This window comes from Oryzias latipes, chromosome 23 (genome assembly GCF_002234675.1).
Source record: "Oryzias latipes chromosome 23, ASM223467v1".
NCBI classification, from domain to species: Eukaryota; Metazoa; Chordata; class Actinopteri; order Beloniformes; family Adrianichthyidae; genus Oryzias; species Oryzias latipes.
In genome coordinates this window covers 17,058,592-17,083,267 of record NC_019881.2, presented here as the reverse complement: position 1 = coordinate 17,083,267, position 24,676 = coordinate 17,058,592, and the positions used below count along the sequence as shown (strand labels likewise).

The window sequence follows — 24,676 nt, the reverse complement described above, 5'->3', positions numbered from 1 at the left end:
ATAAATAAATAAAAAATAAGCAACCCAGAAGAAAATATTTTTATGACTAAACAAAATAAGATTATTTACCTAAAACTGAAAAGTGGCCGCCTTAGCGCTAGGTGGGGGTAATCAAGCATCGCTACAATTACACTCATCAATGCCGTTGACTATACAGTAGTGACTTTATTTTTTTGAAATAAAAGCTTTTTTCCCCATTTTCCACAACTCTTCTGCAACTATCCCCATATTTGACCTAGAAATGATTTTAATTTTGCATTTATTATAACTTTAAATGAAAGAAAAGAAGATTCTTTAGCATAAACATGAGAGTTACCGCCCTACCGCTAGATGGCAGTAATATTGCGTTAATACCCCTTTGTCCCATCGGTTGTAAACCGCCTTGATACGAAGAAGAAAGTATGCTCCCTTGGAAGAAGGAACACAAAAAATAAGGGTCTTCCCCTACTAAGGGCCCTTGGTTCTGAAACCTACATAGAACGTGAAATGGAAACAACAGAACATCAAGATCACCTGTACACCAACAACGAAGACGATGACTCCATTCCGGTGGATTTCACCTATAAAAGTAAGCGTTGAGGTCTTAGAAGTGAGAAACGAAGCTAACAACAAACGTTAGGAATTAGCTTAGTGTCCTTCCAAGACTCCTCCTCAATGAGGTTCGGCATGAGATGTTTAAAACCCAAAATTAAGACATTTTTTTATAACTGGTCTTTTTATTTTTTTAAAGTATTTATTAGTTTTTCTTCATTATCTTTAGTGGTTTTACTTTGCTAACATCACAAGGATTTCTCTTTTGGTGGACAGTTATGTTTTCACTGTCCTGACTTTCCTACTTCATCATTCAGTGAAGCGCGAAGAAGTGGAAGAATTCGTGAAGCTGAGGGCTTCAAACGATCACCTCTTCTCAGGAAAAAGATATGCCTCCATGTGGGCGTGGAGGTATGATTATTACGTTATTTCATTTATTGTGTAAGACCCATATGGGGATCTATGTAAAAATTGTTTATAAATAAAGATTGATTAGATTTGAATAGACATTTAAAAATCATTAAAGCATGTAACCACGTAAAGACTTATTCATATTTTTTTTAAATATTGATGACACTTTGTGCTCTTTGAATTATTGCTTTATTTTTATTTTCTTTTTCATTCTTTAAAATTTTAAATTTCAGGTAATGAAGATAAAAGCTGATGTATCCTTAAAATATAAACTTTGTGTTACTAAATTGTGATTTTTTTTTGTTTTAACATTATTTGTTTGTTCCTTCTGGCTGCAATTATTCATTTCTTTTGTTAGTTTACTGTATGTAAATCTATGTTCTGTCATGTTCATGTTCATACCAAGGTGCAAATTAACCTTCTCGTAATTTAAACCTTTATCTAATTTAAGCCCCAAATAGAAAAAATAAAAAAGGAAAAAAAATGAAATACAAGATGTTTGTGACAAAGCACCTTTCAGAAAACAATAAATAAACAAAATTGCAGACGTACTGGATTGAGTCAAATGTAAATAAAGTTTGCTATAAGTTCTTTTTATTTTTTTAATGTATCTGCTAGAGAGAGGACCAAAAACATCAGTTTACCTGACAAACCTTTCAGCATTTGTTGTGTTAAAATAATTTCTTCTTGTAGTGCCATCCTGAAACATATGGGCCTGCAGTGCAAGATGAGCCACTATCAAGCATCTAAAAAATGGGAAAACTTGAAAAAGAGATATAAGGTATAGAAACATTTTCTATTTACTGGTGCGAAAGGAATTTAGTGCTTATTTTTCCCTTCCTTCTTCTCTCCAGGAGCTGAAGTATCCTCCAGAAGGGGTGACAGAGTGCCCTAATACCTGGTTTCTGTTCTCCCTGATGGATGATGCCCTGCACGATCGACTGCAGGGAAAAGCTCCCATCCTCACAGCCCCCAATGACTCCAGTAATGGTGACTTCCTGCCCAGGTGCAGGCCCAGGAAGAGAAGGGCACCTGTCACAGAGATATCTTTGGCTAATGATTTGATAGCTGGCGGGCCTGAGATTGAAATTACGTTAAGCGGAGACGAAGATGGAGAGGAAGCGGTAACATTGGAGGGAAGCGGGTTGACAAAGGGCTGCACGCTGGAGGTTTTCGATAAGGAGGACGGGAGGAACAATGATTCCCATAAGATGGACAGAGAGCGGGCGTTATGGCGTAGAGAGAAGGCGGTACTGGACCGGGAACTCGCCGCTCTGGAGCGAGCTCGGGCTTTGCTGGACCGGGAGAAGGCCACCTTGGAGAGAGAGAGGGCCATCATTGAAAGGGAGAGGGCCCTGATGGAGAAGGAGAAGGTGATACTGGACAAGGAGAGAGACGTCGTCCACAACGAGCGTGTCGCTCTGGAAAAAGAAAAAGCAAGCCTGAACAGAACTTCTACAGAACCCGCAAGAGCTGAGGAGGAAACAGGAAGCAGCGGGGCTGTGAACTCAGAGACTACCGACAGAAAAAAGCAACTTCTTTATTTGTTTGAAAAACTTCTTGAGGGTATTTAATCCATTTCTAACCCCTTTTTTTCTGCTGATCGTAAGTCATTTCTTAAGCCAAAGAGAGTCAAAATCCTCCTTTTTGTCACCTTTATAGTATTAATAAAAACGTTGAGCCACTCCTAGTTGGGAAGGGTTCTCAAAATGACTTTATTTACTTGTTTTTTGGTACACAGCACACAATAGAAGGCTAATTGCATTATCTTTAACCCTACCCAAGAAAAATAACCCCCAAAACCCAGCCTTTCCTTCCCAAATCAAACAAAAGTCTGACCCTAGATGTTAGAGTTCTTGGTGCAAGCTGTTGTTCATGGCAAAACCAGTCATCATAATTCATGTGTTATGTTACAGTACAGACTTTACAACCACTGATGTGTTTAAATGCATTTTTTTTATTGCGTAATATACTCAATTTTTTTTGTCATTAAGATCCAGCTTCAATAAAACTTATAGATCACAAAGAAGTGTTAGTCAATATTCTTCATATAACTTTTTGATTTTTACAAAACTTATTTAAACAATGTTTGGTTTGGAAGGACAGAACATAAAACTTTGCTTTTGAGCATATTTACTAAACTGAATTTAGTCAAGTTGCTGAACATTTGAGTCTTGAGAATATTTGTGTTTTTTTTTTTCGTTTACCCAAAACAAAAGGACAGGAAGATGTAAAGTAAAAAGTGAAATCACTTAAGTGATGATGAGAAACCTTTTTAAATACATTTGTACCACGTATAAGCAGCATGTTTGACAGTACAGGTAAAAAAAAAAAAAATCTATTGCAACACATGGCTTATATGAGAGGTGAGATCACTGTAGTCTGTGTGGTCGTATGTACAAACTCGTGTCCATATGGTTGTGTGCAGGTACGCGTGTGGTTAAATGAGGTTCCCGATGGGTATACGGGGCAGACAGACGTATGCCTGTGGGGTCTTGCTAAGGTTGATGGGGTTGCCGTCCAGGCGAATGTCCTCCAGCGCATTTCGGATGTAGTTAAAGTCGTTCAGGTTGCAGAATGTGTCCTCGTGCATCATTTGAATGTTGTTACGCTGCAACAGAAGAGGACAGTTATTTAGACAAAGCCTTTTTTTTTTTTTAACAGAAACTTAAAATGTAAGGAGTGTGAAAGGAATCGCTGAAGTTTATGATCAAGTAACGTTTTAAGCTACATACACATCCAATAAAAAGTCTAACAGCGCAAAATTTTCTCGTTCATGCAAAGTTTTTACAAACTAACTCAGGCTCTATCTACAAAATGCAGGGCCATTGAAGTGTCAGCTAAACCAGGTCAAACTTTGACCAATCAGGGACTTGGATTTGGTAGTGACGTATGAAACAGGCGGTGAAACTCAAACTCAGAAAATAGCTGGTTTGAACCCATGTGTGGTGATAAGCCTGACATTTTTCAAATAAAGATAAACCAAAGCCACTCTCCTGACATGATGGTAAAATCCATATCTGCCATTGTGAGGACGCTATTAATTAACTAAACTGTTTCCGAACTGATTTGCACGACTTTTCGGATCAATCCTCTTCCAATTATAGGTTGTGGAAATGTGCTAGTAGAAAAAGATAGAGAAGCCCCTCCCTACTTGTCCAGTGTGAACACCATGGGCTAAATGCGTGTCAAATGACTGGCGTGTATGTTCTTCAGTCACCCACACGGGGGTCGACCTGCACTGGTAGTGGGGGTTATTCGGTTGTTTGGGCCCGCAGAGGGTTGTAGGGAGGAGAATCTTAATGGGAGCGCACGCGTGTCTTGTAGTTAGCTTGAGGTTCGTACGACCACCTCAAGTGACGTCAATGAAATGGAACGGCTGATCTAAGTTCCACACATTTGTGGCGTATGGGTGATGCTTTCATACGATGCCCTTATGCCACACTAGTCGTCAGAGTGCTTGTATAGTGCCTGGAGGATTCCCACACATACTACACTCCGTCTGATTTCCTCAGTTCTAAACCTCAGGCTGCGCAGTAATAGCACCCACTTAAACAGGCCCCTTGCGCAGTGCCCTGGATTAGGGGTAGTTGAAAAAAATGAAAAATCTATACACCCTACATGTGTGTACCCTTTCATACCCTTGTATGTTGTATGGGTGTAAGCTATGACCCATTGCTTGCAGCAAGCCCATTGAAAAAAAGTATGCATGAACATTCTGGCTCTACGGGCTTAATGAGCGATCTACAAGCTTGATATTTACAGTGGGCCCCCTGGGTGCTCCATATGGGTTTGCCCGCTCTCTGCCTGCAGACAGTCCCTATCCACTCGTTAGGGCAGTTGTGACTAAGGCTTTAGGAACGTTGACATTAAACCAAGCCAAAAAAGTCTCAGGAATGCAGGACAATCATTTCATTTTATCCAGCTAATAAGGCAAAAAAAGACTCAAGTTGGAGGACCTGTAGGTGTAGAGATCGCAGGCTCTCTGGTAGAGGCACTGGGATGTAATCAATGTTGTTGTCTGTTAGGTAGAGGAACAGCAAGCCCGTCATATCCTGTAAAATGATAAGACAAAATTTGTGAATGATTGGTCGGGTAAAAGTGCTGCTCATTCTTAAGTCATCTAAGATAACAAAAAAAAAAATTGTTTTTGCTTCGATCAGCAGGGATGTATGTCTGAGACAGAACTACATACTTTAAAGGCCTCTTTATGGATTCCCTTCGAGCCGATGCTGTTGTGGCTGGCATCAATCAGAGTCATGGTCTCTGGGAGCGCCGGCAGCTGTGTGAGGTGGTTCTGTCGGACAACCAGCTCCTCGAGTTCAGGAAGGCCTATGAAAGCTGTGCCATCGATGGCAGTAATCTCATTGGCAGTCAGGTCAACCCTTTTCAGCTTGTCTGGAAGAGAAATGATCTGGTTTTGATTAAATACTAGATTTCATACTTTTTTAGTCTTGCTGGAGAGAATGTCTTCTGCGAAACGTCTTCAACTTAAAAAACAAACTCCAAATTACTCTTTTTAAAGCTTTGGAACCACATTAGATAAATGAGAACCATCTCTAACATGTCAGAGAGGAAACCTACTCATAAAGGCAAAGTCAGACTTGTTGATCTTGGTGATTTTGTTGTAGCGGGCATAGAAGTGCGTAGTCTCCTTGGGCAGAGGTGGTACACTGTCCAGCTTCAAATCATCACAGTAGACTGAGGTGCCAAGGCATGTGCACAGCAGGCAAGTGGGCATACCTGGGCCAAATCAAAAACAAGTAGATGAAAGAAACGTTAAAAGGATCACGGTAATGCATGATCTACAGTATGCGAGGTAGGTGATGTAGAAATGCTTCTCCGGTTCTTATTAGCTGTCCTTCATCAAAGTTTGATTTGCTTTTTTTATTTGGTAATTCAAATCTTTGCATCTTTGCATTAAGCCCTTGTAAATAGTGTATGCAACATCATAAAACACATGAATATGGCGTTGAAGAAATTGTATACCTGTTGCTCCTGTGGCTTTTTGTCAAGAGAAGGAAACTTAAAAAGTAGGAGCATCAATCTAAAATGACAGGACACTAATTGCCATGACAACGTGAGGATGAGCCATTAATGGTAATGCAGGCTAGTTACATATTCTCAGGTTGTGTCCGCGTTCCCTCGCTACTCAGCGCACTATATCGTGCGCTCACTATTTTGCCAGTCTATCCAAATCGACAATTCCAAACTCCAGTGCCCTGGTAATTTCCCAGTAGTCCCTATGAAAAACTAGTGTGCATCGATTGACTGTATATGAGAACTTGATTGAGTGCAACATCACCCATAGAAAATGGCAGTTCCAATGAAACTAAGTCAATTCGGTCGCCATTTTTTCATGAAACAGATGCCACCAAGATGGAGCTAGACCGCGTCTAGCAACATTTTTATGGAAACCACTCGCACCAATCAGGAGTGAACTTGTTGGAAGTCCCAACACCCACCAGTAGAAAGTGGTATCTGGAGAATCAAATGTTTTGAACATTTGACATTGTGAGCTATACACATAGCTGTAAACTGATTAGCCAGTTTTTAGCTTGAAATACTTGCACTACAGAAAAAATAGAAAAAAATTAGGACTGGCAAGGACAAGTAAAAAGAGATCAGAACAAGAATGGTCAAAATCCCATAGACTTTAGCTTCTTGGAGTCAGAAGGTACGTCATGTTTGGAATGCGAGGCTGGAGGGGTCACCCAGTCCATTTCTCATATACAGTCAATGGCACCTATGCTCACTAGATTGGCAAATATAGACAATGCAATATGAGTTTTAATTCATTTTTGTCATTTGGCAAAACATGAATGAGAATGTATTTTCTTTTAATCATCCAAGTTTTTATCATGAGAACACAGATTCATAAATAGTCTTCGTAAAATGTTCATATTTATTAGGTTTTTACCTGGGCTAATGGGAGAGGTCATATTTGCCGTTTAAAAAAAAAAGAAGAAAATAGTGAGCACGGGTTTAAATTGCGTTATAATTCAAGGGCACTAGATTTTTTGGGAGTTAGGGAGTAGTGAGGGAATTCTGACATAGCCTTAAAGTGTCACTAGGTTGGCACCCTAAAAATAATCCTAAACCAAGTATTATCTTTAATGAAATAACAAAAATAAAAATAGTAGTAAAATCCTTAAAAAGGTCAAATTTCCCAAACTGACTGGAACCAGTCCAGGTTAGATCCGGAATGACAACCTCTCCATGCATGTTGTTCTGTATTAGAGTTGCTCAGTACTGACCTGATATGTCAATCTTAGGCTCATCAGGCTCCTTTGGCTCAAAGGGCTCTGGCAACCCTGAACTGTCTGTTTCCTCTATACTAGTAGCCCCCTCCTGTGGGGTCTCTGGTGTGGTTGAAAGCACCCTCTCCTCTTGTTAGAGACAAGATTAGGTGTTAAAGAAACAGGTTAGATCATCATGGACACACGACTGGACATCTGGCAAATCAGCAGGCTGCTGTTTGCCGCAGCGAGGCTGTCTTTTTTAGCTGTGTTAAAACAATAGCTGAAACATTAAGCTGAAGAATGGATGTTAGACTAAAAGTATTTGACATTAAAGTCCCACTCTGATCATCTGATATTTTTCTAAATCGTTTCCAGTTGTCTTTTGTTTATGATTATGACAATTTTACCCAAAATCAGTTGTTTCTAGGTCGTAGTTTCTGGAGAGCTCCAGTAGTTAATTAGAAATTCGCCACGGGTTCAGAGTAGCACAGTTAGCGCAAAGCAACCCCACTGCCCTTACCCTACCTGTTGCTGACAGCTTATAGCAGGGAGCTTGTGGCCTTCCCAGTGTATTCTCTAAGTCATACATAAGGTCTTTTAAGGTCAAACAAAATTTGCCATTTTCAGCTTAATTTTCTTTATCCAAGTCCTCCATTGTCAGAAAAATGCCACAAAAAGATGTTAAACAAGCATTTTCATCAGAGTGGGTCTTTAATAACACAAAGTATGATTTATGTAGCAGTTATGCAAGACAACACAGAACACATACACAAAACGCATGGTAAATAGGATTTTAGTTGCATGTGTGTAATGTTGGAAGAGATTTAGCATTTAAAGGAATCATAAAAACGAATGCTACGTTCAAACACATCGGCCTCGTCAACTGGCATAAATCTCTTGCGTTGCTATCCAATTTTTTTAAACCAGTTTTCAGGCTTTACGTAGAAACTGGCTGTTCATTGAATGCGCGCTGAAAGTTTAACTGGTTGAACTACTGAATTACTGCTTGAATGCCAAACAGAGGAACTTTTACCAATCGGGGATTCTGATTTGGTAGGGATGTATGTGTGAAACACGGAACTGCCAACTGCAGTTTGTGCCCTGCAGGACTTATATGACACCAAGTCTTTTATATATCGGAATAAAGCTGTGAAAGAAAAAAGCTTAGAGCTAGACTCGCTTTGACATTTTGCCTCTTCCTATTGTGAGGACATGTGCTACAGTCCTGTGTGAACACCATGAGCACATTTGTTCGGCATGTTCTTGAACGTGCCCACATGTGTCTGGTGTGAACGTAGCTTCTGACTTCGGAGTCCTTGTCCACTTAAATCTTGCCATTTGATATTGAGGATCAGAGTAGACGAATTGCACAAATGCTTTATGACATTTATGATACACACCTTTTTCTGAACCTGTGCTCACAACACACAGCTTTATTTCTTTACTAACACATTTCTCACAAATCTAGATTTAAGACTGACCTTCCTTGGTTTCAATGATTACAGTTACTGGTTCCTCATCGTCTCCAGAAGTAGAGACACCAGAAACCCCGGAGGTCCCGGAGATCTCTGTGTCTGCAGATGAAACTCCAGAGATCTCCCCAGAAGCAACTGATGCTTCCTGAGGCTCATGCTTGGAAATGACAAACGGCTTCTCGTCTTGTTGGAGCCAATGGTTGGGGAGGTGAAGTTTAAAATGAATGATCAGTAGTAAAGTGTAGATGAGATGGGCAGTTAGAAAGAGATAAAGGTCAAAAGACAAACAACAAAACACCAATGATGAAGATCAACATTTAACTACATTTAAAAAGGAAAGCAGTTAAATGGAATTAAATCAAAAAGCACGAATGGGATAAAAGACAAGTTATTAACAAAAAAAGTTGACAATCTTTGTCAAAATAAGAGTACTAACCTCCAGATATTAAAGTTATCCCAAGGTCCCCGGACTCAGCAGGGTCTCCAGAAACCCCAGAGCTTCCAGAGGCCCCTGAGATTGACGGGTCTGGGGAGATCCCAGACAGGTCCCCTGATTCCCCAGATTCCCCAGATTCCCCAGAACCAAAGGGGATTTCAATGGAAATTCCAGAGTGTCCAGAGGTCAAGTCTCCAGAAGCTCCAGAGGGAGAAGATTCAAATCCAGATCCTGAGGTGTGCCAAGGTATTGTAAAGTCTGTTTTTTCTGAAATCAGGAACTCTCCAGATCCCTCAGAGCTGATTAACGTCTCTGAGGCTCCAGAAATCAGAATAATATCTCCAGAGATCAGCAAATCTCCTGATTCTCCTGACCCAGAGGCTCCAGAAGCTCCTGAGGTTCCGGACCCAGACCCAGAGCCCCCCAAATCCCCGGAAGCATGAAGAATATCAACAGGCTCCTGACGCAGCTCCACCTCTTGTTAGAGACAAGATTAGGTATTAAACACACAGAAGAACACATCATTGATGAGTTCTGGAGATCACAATGATGATTTGGTTAGAAAGATGACTAAAAACACTCGACACATTTAACCATCGACTGCTAGTTAAATGGAAAACATGCAGCTGGAAAATACAACACACCAGATGATGTTTGACAACAATTTTTTGTAAAGCTGCCTCCACAACTTCATAAGAAAAAGATCTCCTCTCAAAGTGGATCCACAGACACTCATAACAACCTTCTAGATCCAAGTAGGCATATTTTTCAGACCTTTCTGTGTTTCTGGACCCATCAGAACACCAGACCCCCCAGAACCCTGAGGGATGGGTTGGGGCCTTAGGGTCAGCTCCTCCTCCTCTCCTTCCTCAGGCTTCTCCTCTTCAGGGAATGTGTAGTCAGGTAGAGCCATTGTTTCAATCTCTATCTGAGAAGAAGACAGCGGCAGTAAGTCAGAGAAATCTGAACACCAAACAGAGATTTTTAACCACGGTTGCCTAGCTGGCATGGTTTAATCTTTAACTTTAAAGATAGAAAGTGGTTGCTTTAAAGATATAAACTTTTTTTATAACTTGGTGCAAAAAACATTTAACTGCAATAAACAGTTTTGAAGCCTTGAGAATCACATTATTTTGATTTGTCAAAATTTTGCCTGAACTATAAGAATACAATTTCAGAAAAACCACAAAGAAAGTGGACACCGATTGGTCTCTAGCAACAGCACATACTCAAATTTTTCAAAAAAGAAAATAAATATCGTGATGCTCTTTACCTTCTTTAAAAGTAAAGAAGGATAGCAGAAATACAATTTGTACATTTTTTAGTTTCTTCTTTTGCTTTATTTGTTTAGCAAGCAAAACTACGGTGGCCCTGAAGTGCAAACCATTCAACAAATCACTCGATACAAAAACATTTTTAAGATCACAGCAACAATTTAAAAAGCGTATTACATATTAGAAAACAAAACAAAATTTCAGAAACCAAAACATAAAAAAGAAAAAAAAGAAAAAAAGATTTCAGAAAACAAAATTAATTTCCAGGAAAAAAAAAGAAATATTACAAAATGAAAACATTTCAGAAAAAAAATTAATTTCCAGAAAACAAAATGAAATAAAAAAAATGAAAACATTTCAGAAAAACAAAATGAAATATTAAAAAATGAAAAACATTTCAGAAAAAAAATGAAATATTAAAAAAAGAAAATCATTTCAGAACACAGAATGAATTTCCAGAAAACAAAACGAAATCTTCAAAAATGAAAAACATTTCCAAACCGGAAGAAGCAGGTACTATGGGACAACGCTGATTGGATGATGATGTTTGTCAATCATTTGAACTGAAAAGTATTTTAAATGAAGCGATGACGGATTTTATCGTCCAAACAACAATGTACTATAATAATCCACGTATTTCCCATTTACATATTAAATCAAAAATGCAGCAAACAGATAATGAAGGTTTAAATTATTTTTTGAATATTTCGTCTGAAGCAGAACGGTCACCCGGAAGTAGTTTGTGTGGATGACGTCCGTTCTGCAGGTAAACAAAGAAAGGGACGGTAAAACGTTAACATAAACGTTAATCTTTGAATATTTAGCGGATGTGATGACAGAACGCACGCAGAAATATCAACACCAACCAGGTTTACAAATGTTTCAAAATGTCGTGAGAGGATTCTGTCTAAAGCAGCAGCTGCGAAGAAACGGGTGTTAAAGACGGCGCACATCAGGAAATGCAGTCCCGCCATCCACTGATAAGGTATGGAGGCACATTTGTTTGATCTAATAAATGTAGCGTTAAACGTGATTTCTAGGTGGGTGTTTACAGACAGATCCAAGATCTTTCAGTCATACGTTAATGACAGGTTACCTCATCAGCTGGAGAGGGGGGGGGGGGGGTCACGTGGGCAGGATTCTCAGACAGGTGTACCAGCAGCATAAATCAGCAAAGCTGTCAGGTAAACTGCAGCAGTTTGTGTCTCAGAATAACAGTTATGAATGCTTCTTATTCACACTATTAAGATCTGTGACTTTAGAGTGTGTCAGTGCACAGAAACATGACAGTAAATGACTGGATGTGCACATCATCAGACACGTCCAGGTGTGTAACTAAAGGTGGCAAAGTCTGTAGTGTAAAATAAATCTTTAAAAAAAACGTTTTAGTCTTTCAGGCAGAGGAGGAATACCAAATTGTTTTAGAATGTATTTTTTATAAGACTGAAATAATGTATTTTATTCTGAGTTTGGTGTTTTGACCCCTCCCTAATGAATTTCTGGTTTAACCCATTTTCTCCTCATTTTGATGAACTCAACTTTTTCCTGAATGAAAGATGAACGGCAGCTGATGTTTTTCTGTCAGGGATTTTTAATTTATTAATTTATCTCTGTCAGGGATTTCAATGGAGCTGGAGTCCAGGGCAGAGGAAGCTGCAAGCATGTACGAGCAGGAACTGGGGTCCCTTACCTGTGCATCTTCCTCTGGATGTGATGCTGAGCAGCAATGTGGACAAACCTTTCCTGACATGACTCTTTTTGATATAGTTGTTAAGCACAAACAGACTTTTCCCAGATGCATTTTTTCCTCTAATAAATGTGACTGACAGGTACGCTGAGTAAATGCTGATTGTAAGCGCAACATTTGATTGACTGCATGAAGAAGCCCATAAAGGAAAATCCACAACTGTTTCTTTGTTTCTGTTACTGAATAACGTATTCATGTTAAGTTTTCAATAAATATACTGCATTGCTATGAAACAAATTTGTTTATTTTCATATCCATTATTACAATCCTCACGTCAGCATTCAGTTTTGTCATTGACAAAGAAACATTTCTAAACAACAGCTTTGAAAATCAAACATCAACTTTGTTAATAAAGCTTTAAAACCTAAAATGGTAAACATGGAAAAACTCCTAAATGAAGCAAGTCTAATATGAACATTTTAAACTGGAGTTTTGCTTAAAGGAACATTAAGTTGTTTGGAGTTGTACAAGTGTTTGATGCGATTCCTCAGATGTGATTTCCAGATCATCAGCCCGACACTAAAGCCAGGAATTGTGCTTCGTTTTTCACTCCCCACTGCATCATTTACAACTAATCAGGCTTATGCAGCAGGTTAAAGACTTTTTTTTAAAGGACCTGCAATTTTAAAAAAAAAAATTAGATATTAAGGTTAAATAATATTTATTGATTACATTTCACATAAATCATGGTGACTTGGCTGTACACTGCACAATGATATGAATGACTTTAGTCTTCTTGTATTCCCATGTAGAGCTGCCATCTGTTCTGCAGCACAAACCTTTCTGGAACTTCGCTTTGAGAAACTTCACCTGCAGAAATATCACATGTTAATTCAATTAAGTATTTTATAAACTTTAAAGTTCATTTTTAAGTTTCAGTATATGTGTATATGCATGGTTCAAAAATATACAATGCACTTTAATATTATTTCCCATAAGAACTTGTTTACTGATTTCAGTCTTAAAGTCGATTTTTAGCAACACTGATGCCATATAATTACTGTAATTACTGTATAAATCACAGAATCAGGCTGGCTCGGAGCTTTTTCTCTCATGTTGTCACCAAAAACGGGAACGGCTCTCATGTGAAGACGGTTCGTCTCCATCGGGTTCTTTTTGCGCATGCGCAAGATAAAAAGAAATTATCTTTTCAAAGCAGCACTTTAACATCCTAAAATTAACATCCTTAGAGACATGTGACTGACAAAAGAAAAGATCACAGAATTGATTCTTACCTAAAGATGATTGACAGCGTGAACCTCGCAGCCGTAGACATTAGCGCACAGCGTTCAAAGTAAAAGTGCTCACAAACTACTTCCGGGTGACCGTGTGTCAGGCGAAATGTTAAAAAAATAATTTTAAAGTTCATTAACAGTTTGCTGCATTTTTTATTTGATATATAAATGGGAAATACGTGGATTATTATAGTACATTGTTGTTTGGACGATAAAATCCGGCATTGCTTCATTTAAAATACTTTTCAGTTCAAATGATTGACAAAAATCATCATCCAATCAGCGTTGTCCCATAGTACCTGCCTCTTCCGGTTTGGAAATGTTTTTCATTTTTGAAGATTTCGTTTTGTTTTCTGGAAATTCATTCTGTGTTCTGAAATGTTTTTCATTTTTTAATATTTCATTTTTTTTCTGAAATGTTTTTCATTTTTTTTCTGGAATTTTTTTTTTCTGAAATGTTTTTCATTTTTTAATATTTCATTTTTTTCTGGAATTTTTTTTTCTGAAATGTTTTCATTTTTTAATATTTCTTTTTTTCCTGGAAATTAATTTTGTTTTCTGAAATGTTTTTTTTTTGTCATTTTTGTTTTTCAAGTTTTGGTTTCTGAAATTTTGTTTTGTTTTCTAAAATGTAATGCTGCTTTTTAAAAATTTTTTTTTTTTTTAATTGTTGTTGTGATCTTAAAAATGTTTTTGTATCGAGTGATTTGTTGAATGCTTTGCACTTCAGGGCCACCGTACAAAACAAAGCAGAAGCTGCCAGAAAGTAGAAATTGATTTAATAGCCAAAGAATGATCAAACTAATAAAAAGTTCTATATTGTTAACATTTTATATAAAAATTTTAGTAGTTTTTGAAGACCCGCTCCAATCAAAATCATGTTTTTGGTGTTTTTAACAGGTTCTTGTGGAATTTTTTCATGACGGAGTATATTTTTACAGAAAATTGATCTTAAACTTATATTTTCTGAGCATAATAGCCATGCCCACAACTCATACGTGAATTTCTGATAAACTCCTGCTGCTCTGTAGAAACTATGTTCTATATTAGAGCATTTATTTAGATTCTGGCTATAACGACTTAGACCACTGGAAACTTTTTGAAAATAGATCAAAAGATGACCAGAGAGGGTCTTTAAGAAAAAAAAAATGGTGAGACTTTAAAATTAAGGCTTTATGACTTAGTATAGAGTTCACTGAGAAATCAAAAATTATTTTTATATTATAATTTTAGGAGGAAAAAGGTAAAAAAAAAAGCCCATCACATTTATCCAGAGAATAATTTTGAAAAATTATGTATTTTTCCTTTTGAAAAATAATGAAACAGATTTTGAACAAAGATGTCCCAATCTCACAATGTTAGATGGCAGCTAGATGGCAGCAAACTCTCATAAACTGAAATGACATGAATCCTTTTAGAGGTAATAAATAAAAAAAAATTAAGAAAAATTAGAAAAATTATATATATATATATATATATATATGAAAGTCCATATGGAAGATTTCTATGATTTAAGAAACTAAAAATGTGTTTTTATGAAATTCTAAACTGAAATTAATTAGAAACTCAGTTTCATATCAGCTTGGTCATTTATTAGTTATTATATGATCACAAATGTTCCGGAGACAGAAAAAGTCTTCGTTTCAGAATCGCAAAAGAGAAATAAATGATAGCTCTCTTTACCTGTCAACTATAAATGACTTCACTAGCACCTTTTGTTTATAAAATATATATTCTTCAAATTTATGTTTGCAAATGTATTATAAAAATGCCCTGAAAAACCAGAAACATCTTACTTGTAGTCGAAAAGTCAAAAGGTTTCAGCTTATTTGTGATTTTACTGTTTACTCCGTGTTTTCCTGATGGAACCTGCAGTTCCTGTCATCCAACAGAGGAGGGCGTCCCGCTCCCACTCCCCAGCACAGGTAATACCTGACACTATGGATGACTCAGCCCTCCAAGGAGTAAATGGTCCTTGTGGAACCAAGACACACACGGTAGCTGCAAAGATCTATATCTGCGCATTTGCAGTTGACTTTATCAGGGATCCACTGCTAAAAGGTGGCCAGAAAACAGGGGTACTGTGACTTCATAAATGTAGAAATAAAGAAATACACTGCACTGGATGTCACTTGCTGAAACATTTAGGAAACAAGGAAACTCTTTGAAGAGTTTGTTGACAGTTCTCGCCTTCATTTCCCTCCCGCTTACTCAAAAGTAAACAAATGCCTACGGGGGGAAGAAGAGGTGAAGAGATGGTGACCAAAAGCATAGAAGGGAATCAAACAACTGCAAACAGCATGGGAGTATACTGGAAGATATGCTCTAAAGCCTCCTGTGATGCAACTCACTTACTATTTGCATTCATCAAATGAAAGACAAAACATCACAGTGACCGTCAAACTCGTGAAATGAGACATTCATCAAAAGAAGCCGTGGTTTTACCCGAATCTGCGTGTTTGTTGCCACATTCGAACAGCATGTTATACTGTCAACTGCTTTTGCCTTTCTACCATTCACATAAACCCCAGCTTGGCATTTTAAACGGAAACAGTTAAAAAAAAAAAGTTACTTGAGTTGTAAAAATGCAATTAATCGAGCAGTGAAAGATAAGTTTTACTGTAAAGATGAATTTGCTACAATAGTGGTGTGAAGAAGAAAAAAACTGTTATTTTTCTGCATGGTTAACGCGAAAAGTGGACAACGATAGTTCAAACTGATTAATAGAGCATTTGGCTTTTTTATTGGCGCTGAATTTAAAAGAAGGGAGTTGAGAGCTTGTTATTTTCTTGCATTTAAAAAAATAGTTTTGTAAAATGTAAAAATACACAGCTTATGTGCAAAATGACCAATATTCTAAAAGCATGTTAAAAAAAAACAGATGACCTTTGTTCCAGTTGCCATTTACAAGTCGTTTTAATAAAAAAAAAAAAAAAATTATAGTAGTTCTAAAGAATTCCTGTTGCACTGCAGAAACTTTAACCAAGAATTTTTGCAAAAAACGGCATAATCATGATAACAATTCCACTGGGAATGCTTTTACAATGTATCGAAAGATGATTGGAGTGGGTCTTTGAAGTGAATCCTCACAAGAGCTATGAATACTTCGGGAGCAGAGGCTGTTTGCTCTTTTGGGATGATAAAAATAAATCAAAAATAAATCATTGACTGTCCGAGAAGAGAATTGCATTTTTAAAACAAAGCAGATGAAGTGTTTATTTGATGTTAAGATCCTAAAGTGAACAAACAAGTTCAAAACATGGACGATTAACTTTGCAAATTACACAACTCAATAGGAGCCAGAGGTTTTGTAGAGGTTTACATCTGAGATGTCAGGGCTATCTGGTAGCTTGAGCCCACCAATGTACCATAACTCTGTCAGATGGTTACAGTTCTGGCTGATTGATTGTTTCCCATGTTGGAAACTAACTTATTTCCACTTTTGGATCATATTGTAATTTTCAAAGAATCTGAGAGTGAACAGAAAATCCCAACACTCCAGAATCACTAATAACTTGAGAATCTCACCAAGTTTTCCAGTTTTAACCACAATGATTTGCTGCAAACAGGAGAGCTAAGCCACTTCCTCCAAATGTCCAATCTAAAAATCAGTCAAACTAAAAGACAGTGATTAGAGTCTCTGAATGCAGCTGACTGAAGATGATTTGCTTGAATAACAGCGCAGAAGAGTTGCGTTCCTCTCAAAACACTGAAGCCTCAAAGGGAAAGAGGAGAAATGCCAAACTAAAGCTGGATTTGAAAAGGAAAGAGTCAGCATTCCAGAGGCACAAAGCTCTTAGTCGCTTCATTTGCCATTTTGTCTGTGTCCATGTGGGGAGGAAAAACGTCTTCCAACTTTTAAAGAAGTGCTGTTAATTCAAGTCAAAAGTGAAAAAGCACAAGAAGAAAGTTCTCATAATTGTAGGTTTAATGAAAGATTTGTTTGTTACAGAGGGAAATATTCCAGTTGAGAGCTGGGAAAAAGAGGAAAACAGACTCAAACTCAGACATCCTTGTGACAATTCTGAACATTTTTAATCCCAAATGTTCCGTCATGTTGACTAGGATTTAAAGGCAGCGGTGGCTGCTGGTTAAAATAGAGAATGGTTTTCAAAAGGAAAAATTCCTGACTTGGACATATGCTTTATCTGCACTGGATCAGCGGTCAGGTTTTACATAAGAGCGTGAAATGAGTGCAGCCCACATCAGGTTCAACTTAAGCTGCGGACTCAAAGGCAGCCAAGTGAAAAGCCTTTGCAGATATTTTGCCTGCTGTCAAATTGACCACACTTCATGTAATTTCCTCGATTGGTTACAAGAAATTTGGTGAAAACCAGACTTAATCCCCTGCAGGCTTGTCACAAATAATTAGCATTGGTATGCACTTCAATTGAAAACCTATGGAAAAAAATGGATTAAACCAACAAGAATTAATTGAAAAGCAAAAGAACACAATTTTTTTGGAATCATAATTTAGTTTTGATTACAACTGAAGCTAGTTATTGGAATCCTAGCAACAAGACAAACCAGACTAACAGACAGACTCGTCTGCTTTTTTGTGGCCGTCAGATTTTATAAACTTGTTAAAACTTTATGAAGATTGGACATCTGGCATTAGGAATTTTGCACATGTGCATGAATCTGCCAGTTTTCGTTTATTATTTCTGAATTAGGGGCTCATTATGAAGTCAATATATTGTAAAAAAGTAATACATAAGGAGGAAAATGTGAAATAAATAAAAAAAGAGGTAATTATTAAAAAAAAGTTGCAGCCCCCATTTGACCTCACTCTTTAGTGAGGTGAGTATTTTCAAAATGGGGGCTTTTCTGTTTGAACTACCTCTATAGCAACTATTTTATGTTTTAGTCGCCTGGGGTGACAAACAGGTCTATGTAATTTTCAGAAGAATCTGGAAAAGTATGCTTTTGGATATCCTTGGCAACAGAGGTTTTTTGTTGACCACGCCCACATCCCCTAATATTTCCATCTTGTATATTATATTGTTTCATTGAGCATGAGGTGGGGATTTGTGCGTTACATTTTCACAACATGGTGAAAATGTGAGAGCAACAGTGAAACGCCACCTCTGTAAGCTCGCCACGCCAACGTCGTTCAAAATGTACAACTTCTAAAACCAACTTTTTCTTCCCAAGTAACTTTCAAATGATGCTCGAGAAGTTGTGAGGTGATAGATTGAAATTTGTATGAGGACTCGGAATTTGTAGGTGGGCTTACAGGTGATATTTCTGGAAAAGTCAAGATTACCTCTTCCAGAGGTCAAAGGTCAGCAAAACTTTGGTTGTAGTTATAGACTTATGTTGGCGACATCTGTGTGAAATTTTGTGAAGATTGTGCGCACAGATTTCTTTTTTGCCATATTGTGAGGTCCTGTGGCCATTCCATAGCTTGAAAACTTCCTTTGGATATCCCTAATTAGTGTGTTTTGGTCTCATTACTTGATTTTGAAATATTTTGGCCCCACATTTTGGTCCCACGTGTCAAAATTTCATTTTAACCAAACCCAACAAAACCCAATTTTGGTGGATTTTGAGTCTGGGGCAAAATGTTCACTCTAAGGCACAGTAAGAGAGAAGAATTGCAAAAACATGGTCCTTGTAATCCAGGACTCCTGCAGGACATAAACAGTTAATGTCCCAAAAGTCAGCTCTTTCACTATCAGCAGTTTCCTCAGTGAACCCAGCGACTTCAGTTTTCAACCAAGAGTAAAGTCATACTTTGTGTATTTTGGTGAAGTTTTGTGAATTAACCAGTGTCTTGCCTGCTGGAGATGCCAGTGTACATTGGTTTTGCATGGTATCCTGCTGCTACATGCATATTTAACCATTGTGGATTTGAGGGCACCATGCACAGCCGCATGCGTGCATGCACCGCCAAGAAAGTAGCCCTTCAACAGGAGCTTCTTTCTCCTCAAGTCTTCAAAGTAACAGAGCTGTGTACACTTTTTGCTATAGCTATCACTCCAACTATCAAAGCAGTATCTACTACTATCTTCTTTGAAAAATGTTGTCAAAACGTAAGCCCTTTAATGAATTTTAATTAAAAAAATTTGAGTAGCTCGGATGCATATACGTGTTATTTGAGGAGGATCTACAGATGAGATGCAGATAGGCAATTTCATGACTTTTATAGCATATACTCTAGAAAATATGGATATTGATTTCTAACCCTCCAAGTCTAATGCTATGTACACACCAGGCATGTATGGCACATTCAAGAACGTGATTAACGTAGGTTTTTGAACTCACTTTTAGCATATGGGTTCACACAGGTCTGTTGCTACCCGATACCAGTGCAAGTACCTACAGTCCGAAGAGTCTTGGTGTGAAATGTCGAAACAGTGGAAATCTCATGAATTTTGCTCAAGGGCTTTATTTCACAGCTCTATTCCGATATATTATAGACTTGGTGTCATATAATACCCGTCGGGCACAAACTGCAATAATTCATTTCTCATTAATGATCAAATTTTCCAACTGTTCCTACTTCCGTGTTTTGTTAAGGACACAACAAATCTGAGTTCCTGATTGGTCAAAGTTCAATTGGTCTAACTTTCAGCGCAGCATCTAATTCTACACAGAGCTCGCAAATGACCTTAACTTGTGTACCAATGCAGAGGCTCAAAACATGCAAATGCGCGCTTTTACATAGACTTTTCATTGGAAGCGGTCATTCAAACACATGTTTCTGAGCCCATTGTCAACGTAGCATTACATTTTTTTCCTCATCTTAAGCACTTACATCATAATGCTAGCAATGAGCTTTGCACTTACATTGTGTTGTATATTAATCCAAACAGACCTATCTATATTGAAGCATAAAGCTTGGTAAAAAAAATTTCCTTTTTTGTGGAACCACACATTTTCCTACCTCAGGTTCATCAATCGTCAGTCCATCTTCGTAGTCATAGGTATCCTCACTTTCAACATTGTTTAGTTCCTCATCATAGTTGGCATCGTCATAAATGTCCAGGTTTGCTTGTCGGGAAAATCTGGGGCTGGCCACTGCTGCTTTGAGGACGAAGAGTCCAAGTACGAGCCTCACAAACATCCTCATAGTCCACCTTCACAAAGACAGAAGATGAGTTACATAAAAAGTCTTTCTACTATTAAAGACAGAACTCTAAACTAAAAATTTATCAAAACAGCTTGAACACACTTTGGGTTAACAACTTACAGCCTAAAAAAAAAGTATTTTTCTTTAAGGACTTTTTTTGCTTCATAATAGTCCAGAGTTTTGGCACAGTCCCCCTCCATATTGCTTCAAACTAATAAACTGATGACTTTGGGTCATTAAGGTCATTGAACTCATTACAGGTGCAGACAGCTTATGCATTGAAATACAACAGACCATGTATTCTCATTGCCAGAAGCTCCGACTGTTCCAGGATGCAGATACCTTTGCTTAATAAGAATGCAGAAAAAAATGCTCCTCGTGTTTAGCACAAGTATGTATTGTATACAGTAATGTAAGTAGTTGCTAGGATTGTTGCATTTTGTCTCGCGTTAGCATTAAACAGACTTTACTGAGAAAAACCGTTTTCCTCTATAACAGCCCTAACTGTTCATAGGGATCTAAATTTAAAAATTGAGGAAAAATAAGGTTTTCTTTAAAATGGTCAGGAGCCTATCCCAAATGCCTTTGGGTGATGGTGGGTGCACCCTGGTCAGTCCAGTCCATCACAAGGCCAAGATGAAACATTTCAGATTAAATTTAAGAATTTTAGTAACATCCAAATCAATTAGATAAGTAAAATGAAAATAATATTTTGATACATATGCCAAACTGGTTTGGATCCTTTGTTTCAGTATTGACCAGACATACTTCATTCTCTAATGTTTTAGAACCCACTAATGGACTTAAGCGTCTTCAACCACTTCTTATCCTCTTCTGATGTAGGATTTTTATTAATTTTCTGATGCGTGCTGTCTGCATTTTGTGCACATAGATGTTTTAGTGTAAGCAGATACAGCCACTGTCCAAATTCTTACATCTTTATGAATTTCTTAGCCCTTTTTTCACTCCAGCAATCTCTAAAACGTGTTACCACCACCAAGTAAAAGACAACAATGTTTCCATCTAAAATCTTTCATTTTGAGCATGGATAAAGTAAAGTAACAAATGAACAAATACAATTGAACTGCATATAGTACATACATGTACACACACACATCCACAGATATACCGGTACCCATATACACATCTACACAAACAACAGCCCAAAAAGGGACTGGAAAGAATGAAAAAGCTCTAAAACTTAGCTCAAGATTTTGACATTTTCAAATGTATTCTCATCATGTCAATGTCATTGTTGAAGTTTCTACCAAATGGTGTCACATCAACTTTAATATCAATTCATATCAATATTTCATTTACTTTGAAATCAAAATAATCTTGTTGATTCCATCTTTGAAGTCAAATTTTCTACATTTTCTAAGTGTTTTTGAAGGTTGTCTCATCCAAAAATTTGTTATTTTGTTTTTTGTCTTTTCTAAAATATTGAGTTTTACGTACAAAAATATTCTTTAAACTAGTCAATGTTATTGGAAAATCTTTCCCATCCTCAATTTCAAATGGCTTAATTTAGTCTTTTTTGTTGCATTCATTTTGCACATCTATTTATCTTGTATCCACTTCTTGCCATTTTGTTTGTTATAGAAAGATTCGTTTTTAATTTGATCATGCAGTATCTTTTTTAATAAGGAATAGATAACACATCCGTAGTGGGAGGGACGTGTTACCATGACAACCAGAGTAATTAAAGAGAAGCTGCTTCCAGGACTTTTAAATATTCAAATTTCTGTTTACTTTCAGACACAGAGTCCCATGCGACAACTGGATTCAAGAAAAATGACAATTTGGCCAAGACATAAAATATGTATTTTTACATATATTTATTTCTAAAATTCAAATTACAATTGTGAGGAAAAAAGAAAACGAATAACAAGAAATTGTCAGAGAAGTTCTTGGCTGTGAACCTGAAATGCGTCCAGACAATTCTTCTTGATTCTAAATGTTACATTTTTACCTGTGAGTCAGTCTTGACTGACAGGCTCCTGTTTGCACTATTGTTTCCTTTCTTATCTGCATAAACCTCATGATAATAGGGAGCCACATGAAAAAGGTAAATGCCTGTACTGTTTGGCATGTAGACACTAGTCTTGGTGTAATCATCTTGAAACATTATATAACAAAAGTACACCTGTAGCAGGTGCAGCAGATTACTTGAGATATCTGAACCCCCTAAAAAAGCAAAGTAAAATGAAAGGAGAGCCCACTGGGCCAAGACAGAGAAACGGAGGGGCAAGGAAAGATGAGAAGAAAGGAAGAGTACGTTGAACGGGGAGATGCACACAAGATGTTGGCCCTCAGGGTTAGGTGGAGCAAGCGAGGAACGTTGTGAGTGAGAAAGAGAGCCTGGTTTCTTAGCTAACCCGACCCCTGGCCTGTACAGAGGGCCTTTATGAGGCCCGGCTGCTGCCCGTCTCAGCAGTCAAACTCTAAATTCCACCGAGGTTTGTGGACAGGATGGCAGCGAGCTGCTGCTGCAGCTTCATTCAGCAACGTCAGTGTTCTCACACACACACGTCCACATTCACACACGTACTTGGAAAGATGCAGTCTTCTCACAGATGCACACTTTGTATTAACAAGCCTATCTTTCATAGAGAGAAAGCTGAGAGACCTCGGCTTCTATTTTGAGATGAGGGAAAAAAATAAACTGAACAAACAAGCAGAGAAACACCTTTCCAGATTTTTAGGTCACGACTACAACCTGGATGACAGGAGGACAGGAGCATGACAGAGACCAAACCTTTTTTTTAGTGGCATTCTGACAACGATCTTTTCTGACAGGAGTCACTGAGACCAGTCGAACTGAAAGGATTAGACCACAGACAGAACACAGGTGTGCTTTTATGTGTAGACCCTCACATCCAGACTACCACCGTATTACGTTTGGCTTCACACTGACATTCTTGACTTCCAGTATCCGTGGTATATCTGCAGGTTGCAGAACACTCTGACACTTAACTAAAAATGGTCCAAACTGGCAGGTGAGAAGACATAAACAGCTTAAATGTTACCATCTGATGATAGCAACAGGAAGATTTTTGCTTAATAGCCTGGATTTCTTTAACTTCTTAAGACCTGGCATCCACACATTTTAGAAATCACATTTTGGGTCATATCACAGTAGTCAATTTTGCTTAACTGTGGTCCTATGACTTCATAGATGAGGGTTAGTTTTAAATATTAGATGGGTCTAAAGAAGTTAATGAAGAATAAAAGACTGGCGTTACTTAACACCTGTTTAACATCTGACACATATATGCAGAAAATTATTAAATTACTTGCAATAAATTATTACCAAAAAAGACGTGTAGTTTTTTGGGATAACTTATGAAGCAGACATGGGAGTTAAAATAAATCATCTGCTGAACCTACCAATTAGTGTAAGACCTCCTGTTAAAGCCCTGAACAGTAGCAGCTAGTCATGCACCTGGCTAATCCTCCATGCCTGAGAACCAGTGAACATTGCACAAAGAACACTTACCCCAGACTCCTGCTTTCCCGAATGGTCCCTTCAGCCGTGATGGAGATGCTGAGGGCTCCGGGTCTTGGCCAATGGTGAGAGGTCGCACAGGGTGCCTTAAAATGGGAGGGTGTGAAATGTGTGAAAAGGTGCGTGTTTGTATGTGAATGCGACAAGTGTCTAGGTGTGTGTATGTGTAGGTCTGTGCTCCCTGACAGACCTGAGTGCCCCGCCGCGTATGTGTGAAGGTAGGCACTGAGGCTGATTGGACCAGAGCAGATTGCTTTTGGTCACTCTGAATGCACCCACCCCAGACCGTACACCCGCATGCACACGGGCGCAACACACACACACACACACACACACACACATTTCATGTCGAACACAAAAAGAAACAGAGCAATGGCCTCCCCAAGGGCACACTCACTTTTAATCCTTTACAAGCATTTCCTTTGTTTTTTTAAGAGTCAAATCTGACTGAAATACTTGTCCTTTTCCTGAGGTGAAACTTTGGCATGTGTTGCTTTCATGTATGGGGGGGATCTATGGGGGCCTTTGTACACAATGAGAGCTCTGTCAGGAGCCCCTGTTAGCATGGTGCTGAGAGGAAGTTCTGGTTTGAAGGAAGGAGTCTTTTTCGGAATGAAGCAAATTTTCTCTTTGCGCTGCCACTTGAGCAAAGATGTGCTAAAGCTGCAAATCTGGGATTAGTCAAGTGAGATTTGTACCAGAGTTGATAAAAAAGCCAAAGAAAGTTTAAAGTCAAAGAAAC

General features: G+C 38.0%; 2 protein-coding genes across 2 annotated transcripts; one reads left to right on the top strand and one right to left on the bottom strand.

Moving 5' to 3' along the window:
- The first annotated feature begins 153 nt into the window (after positions 1-153).
- Positions 154-2,971, top strand: LOC101171046. Its single transcript, XM_004083063.4, has 4 exons — positions 154-568; positions 849-942; positions 1,636-1,723; positions 1,797-2,971. Exons 1-4 carry the CDS (start codon positions 487-489, stop codon positions 2,514-2,516), a joined length of 984 nt encoding a protein of 327 aa, XP_004083111.1. The 5' UTR covers positions 154-486; the 3' UTR covers positions 2,517-2,971.
- LOC101170808 (aggrecan core protein) lies at positions 2,882-24,171 on the bottom strand. The gene is made up of 10 exons (XM_004083062.4): positions 23,926-24,171; positions 20,241-20,433; positions 9,870-10,023; positions 9,096-9,572; positions 8,666-8,842; positions 7,200-7,331; positions 5,527-5,685; positions 5,138-5,340; positions 4,902-4,997; positions 2,882-3,553 (listed from the first exon to the last, which is right to left on the bottom strand). The coding sequence occupies exons 2-10, from the start codon at positions 20,424-20,426 to the stop codon at positions 3,383-3,385; spliced, it is 1,755 nt and encodes a 584-aa protein (XP_004083110.1). The 5' UTR covers positions 20,427-20,433; positions 23,926-24,171; the 3' UTR covers positions 2,882-3,382.
- Between the last annotated feature and the right edge of the window lie 505 nt (positions 24,172-24,676).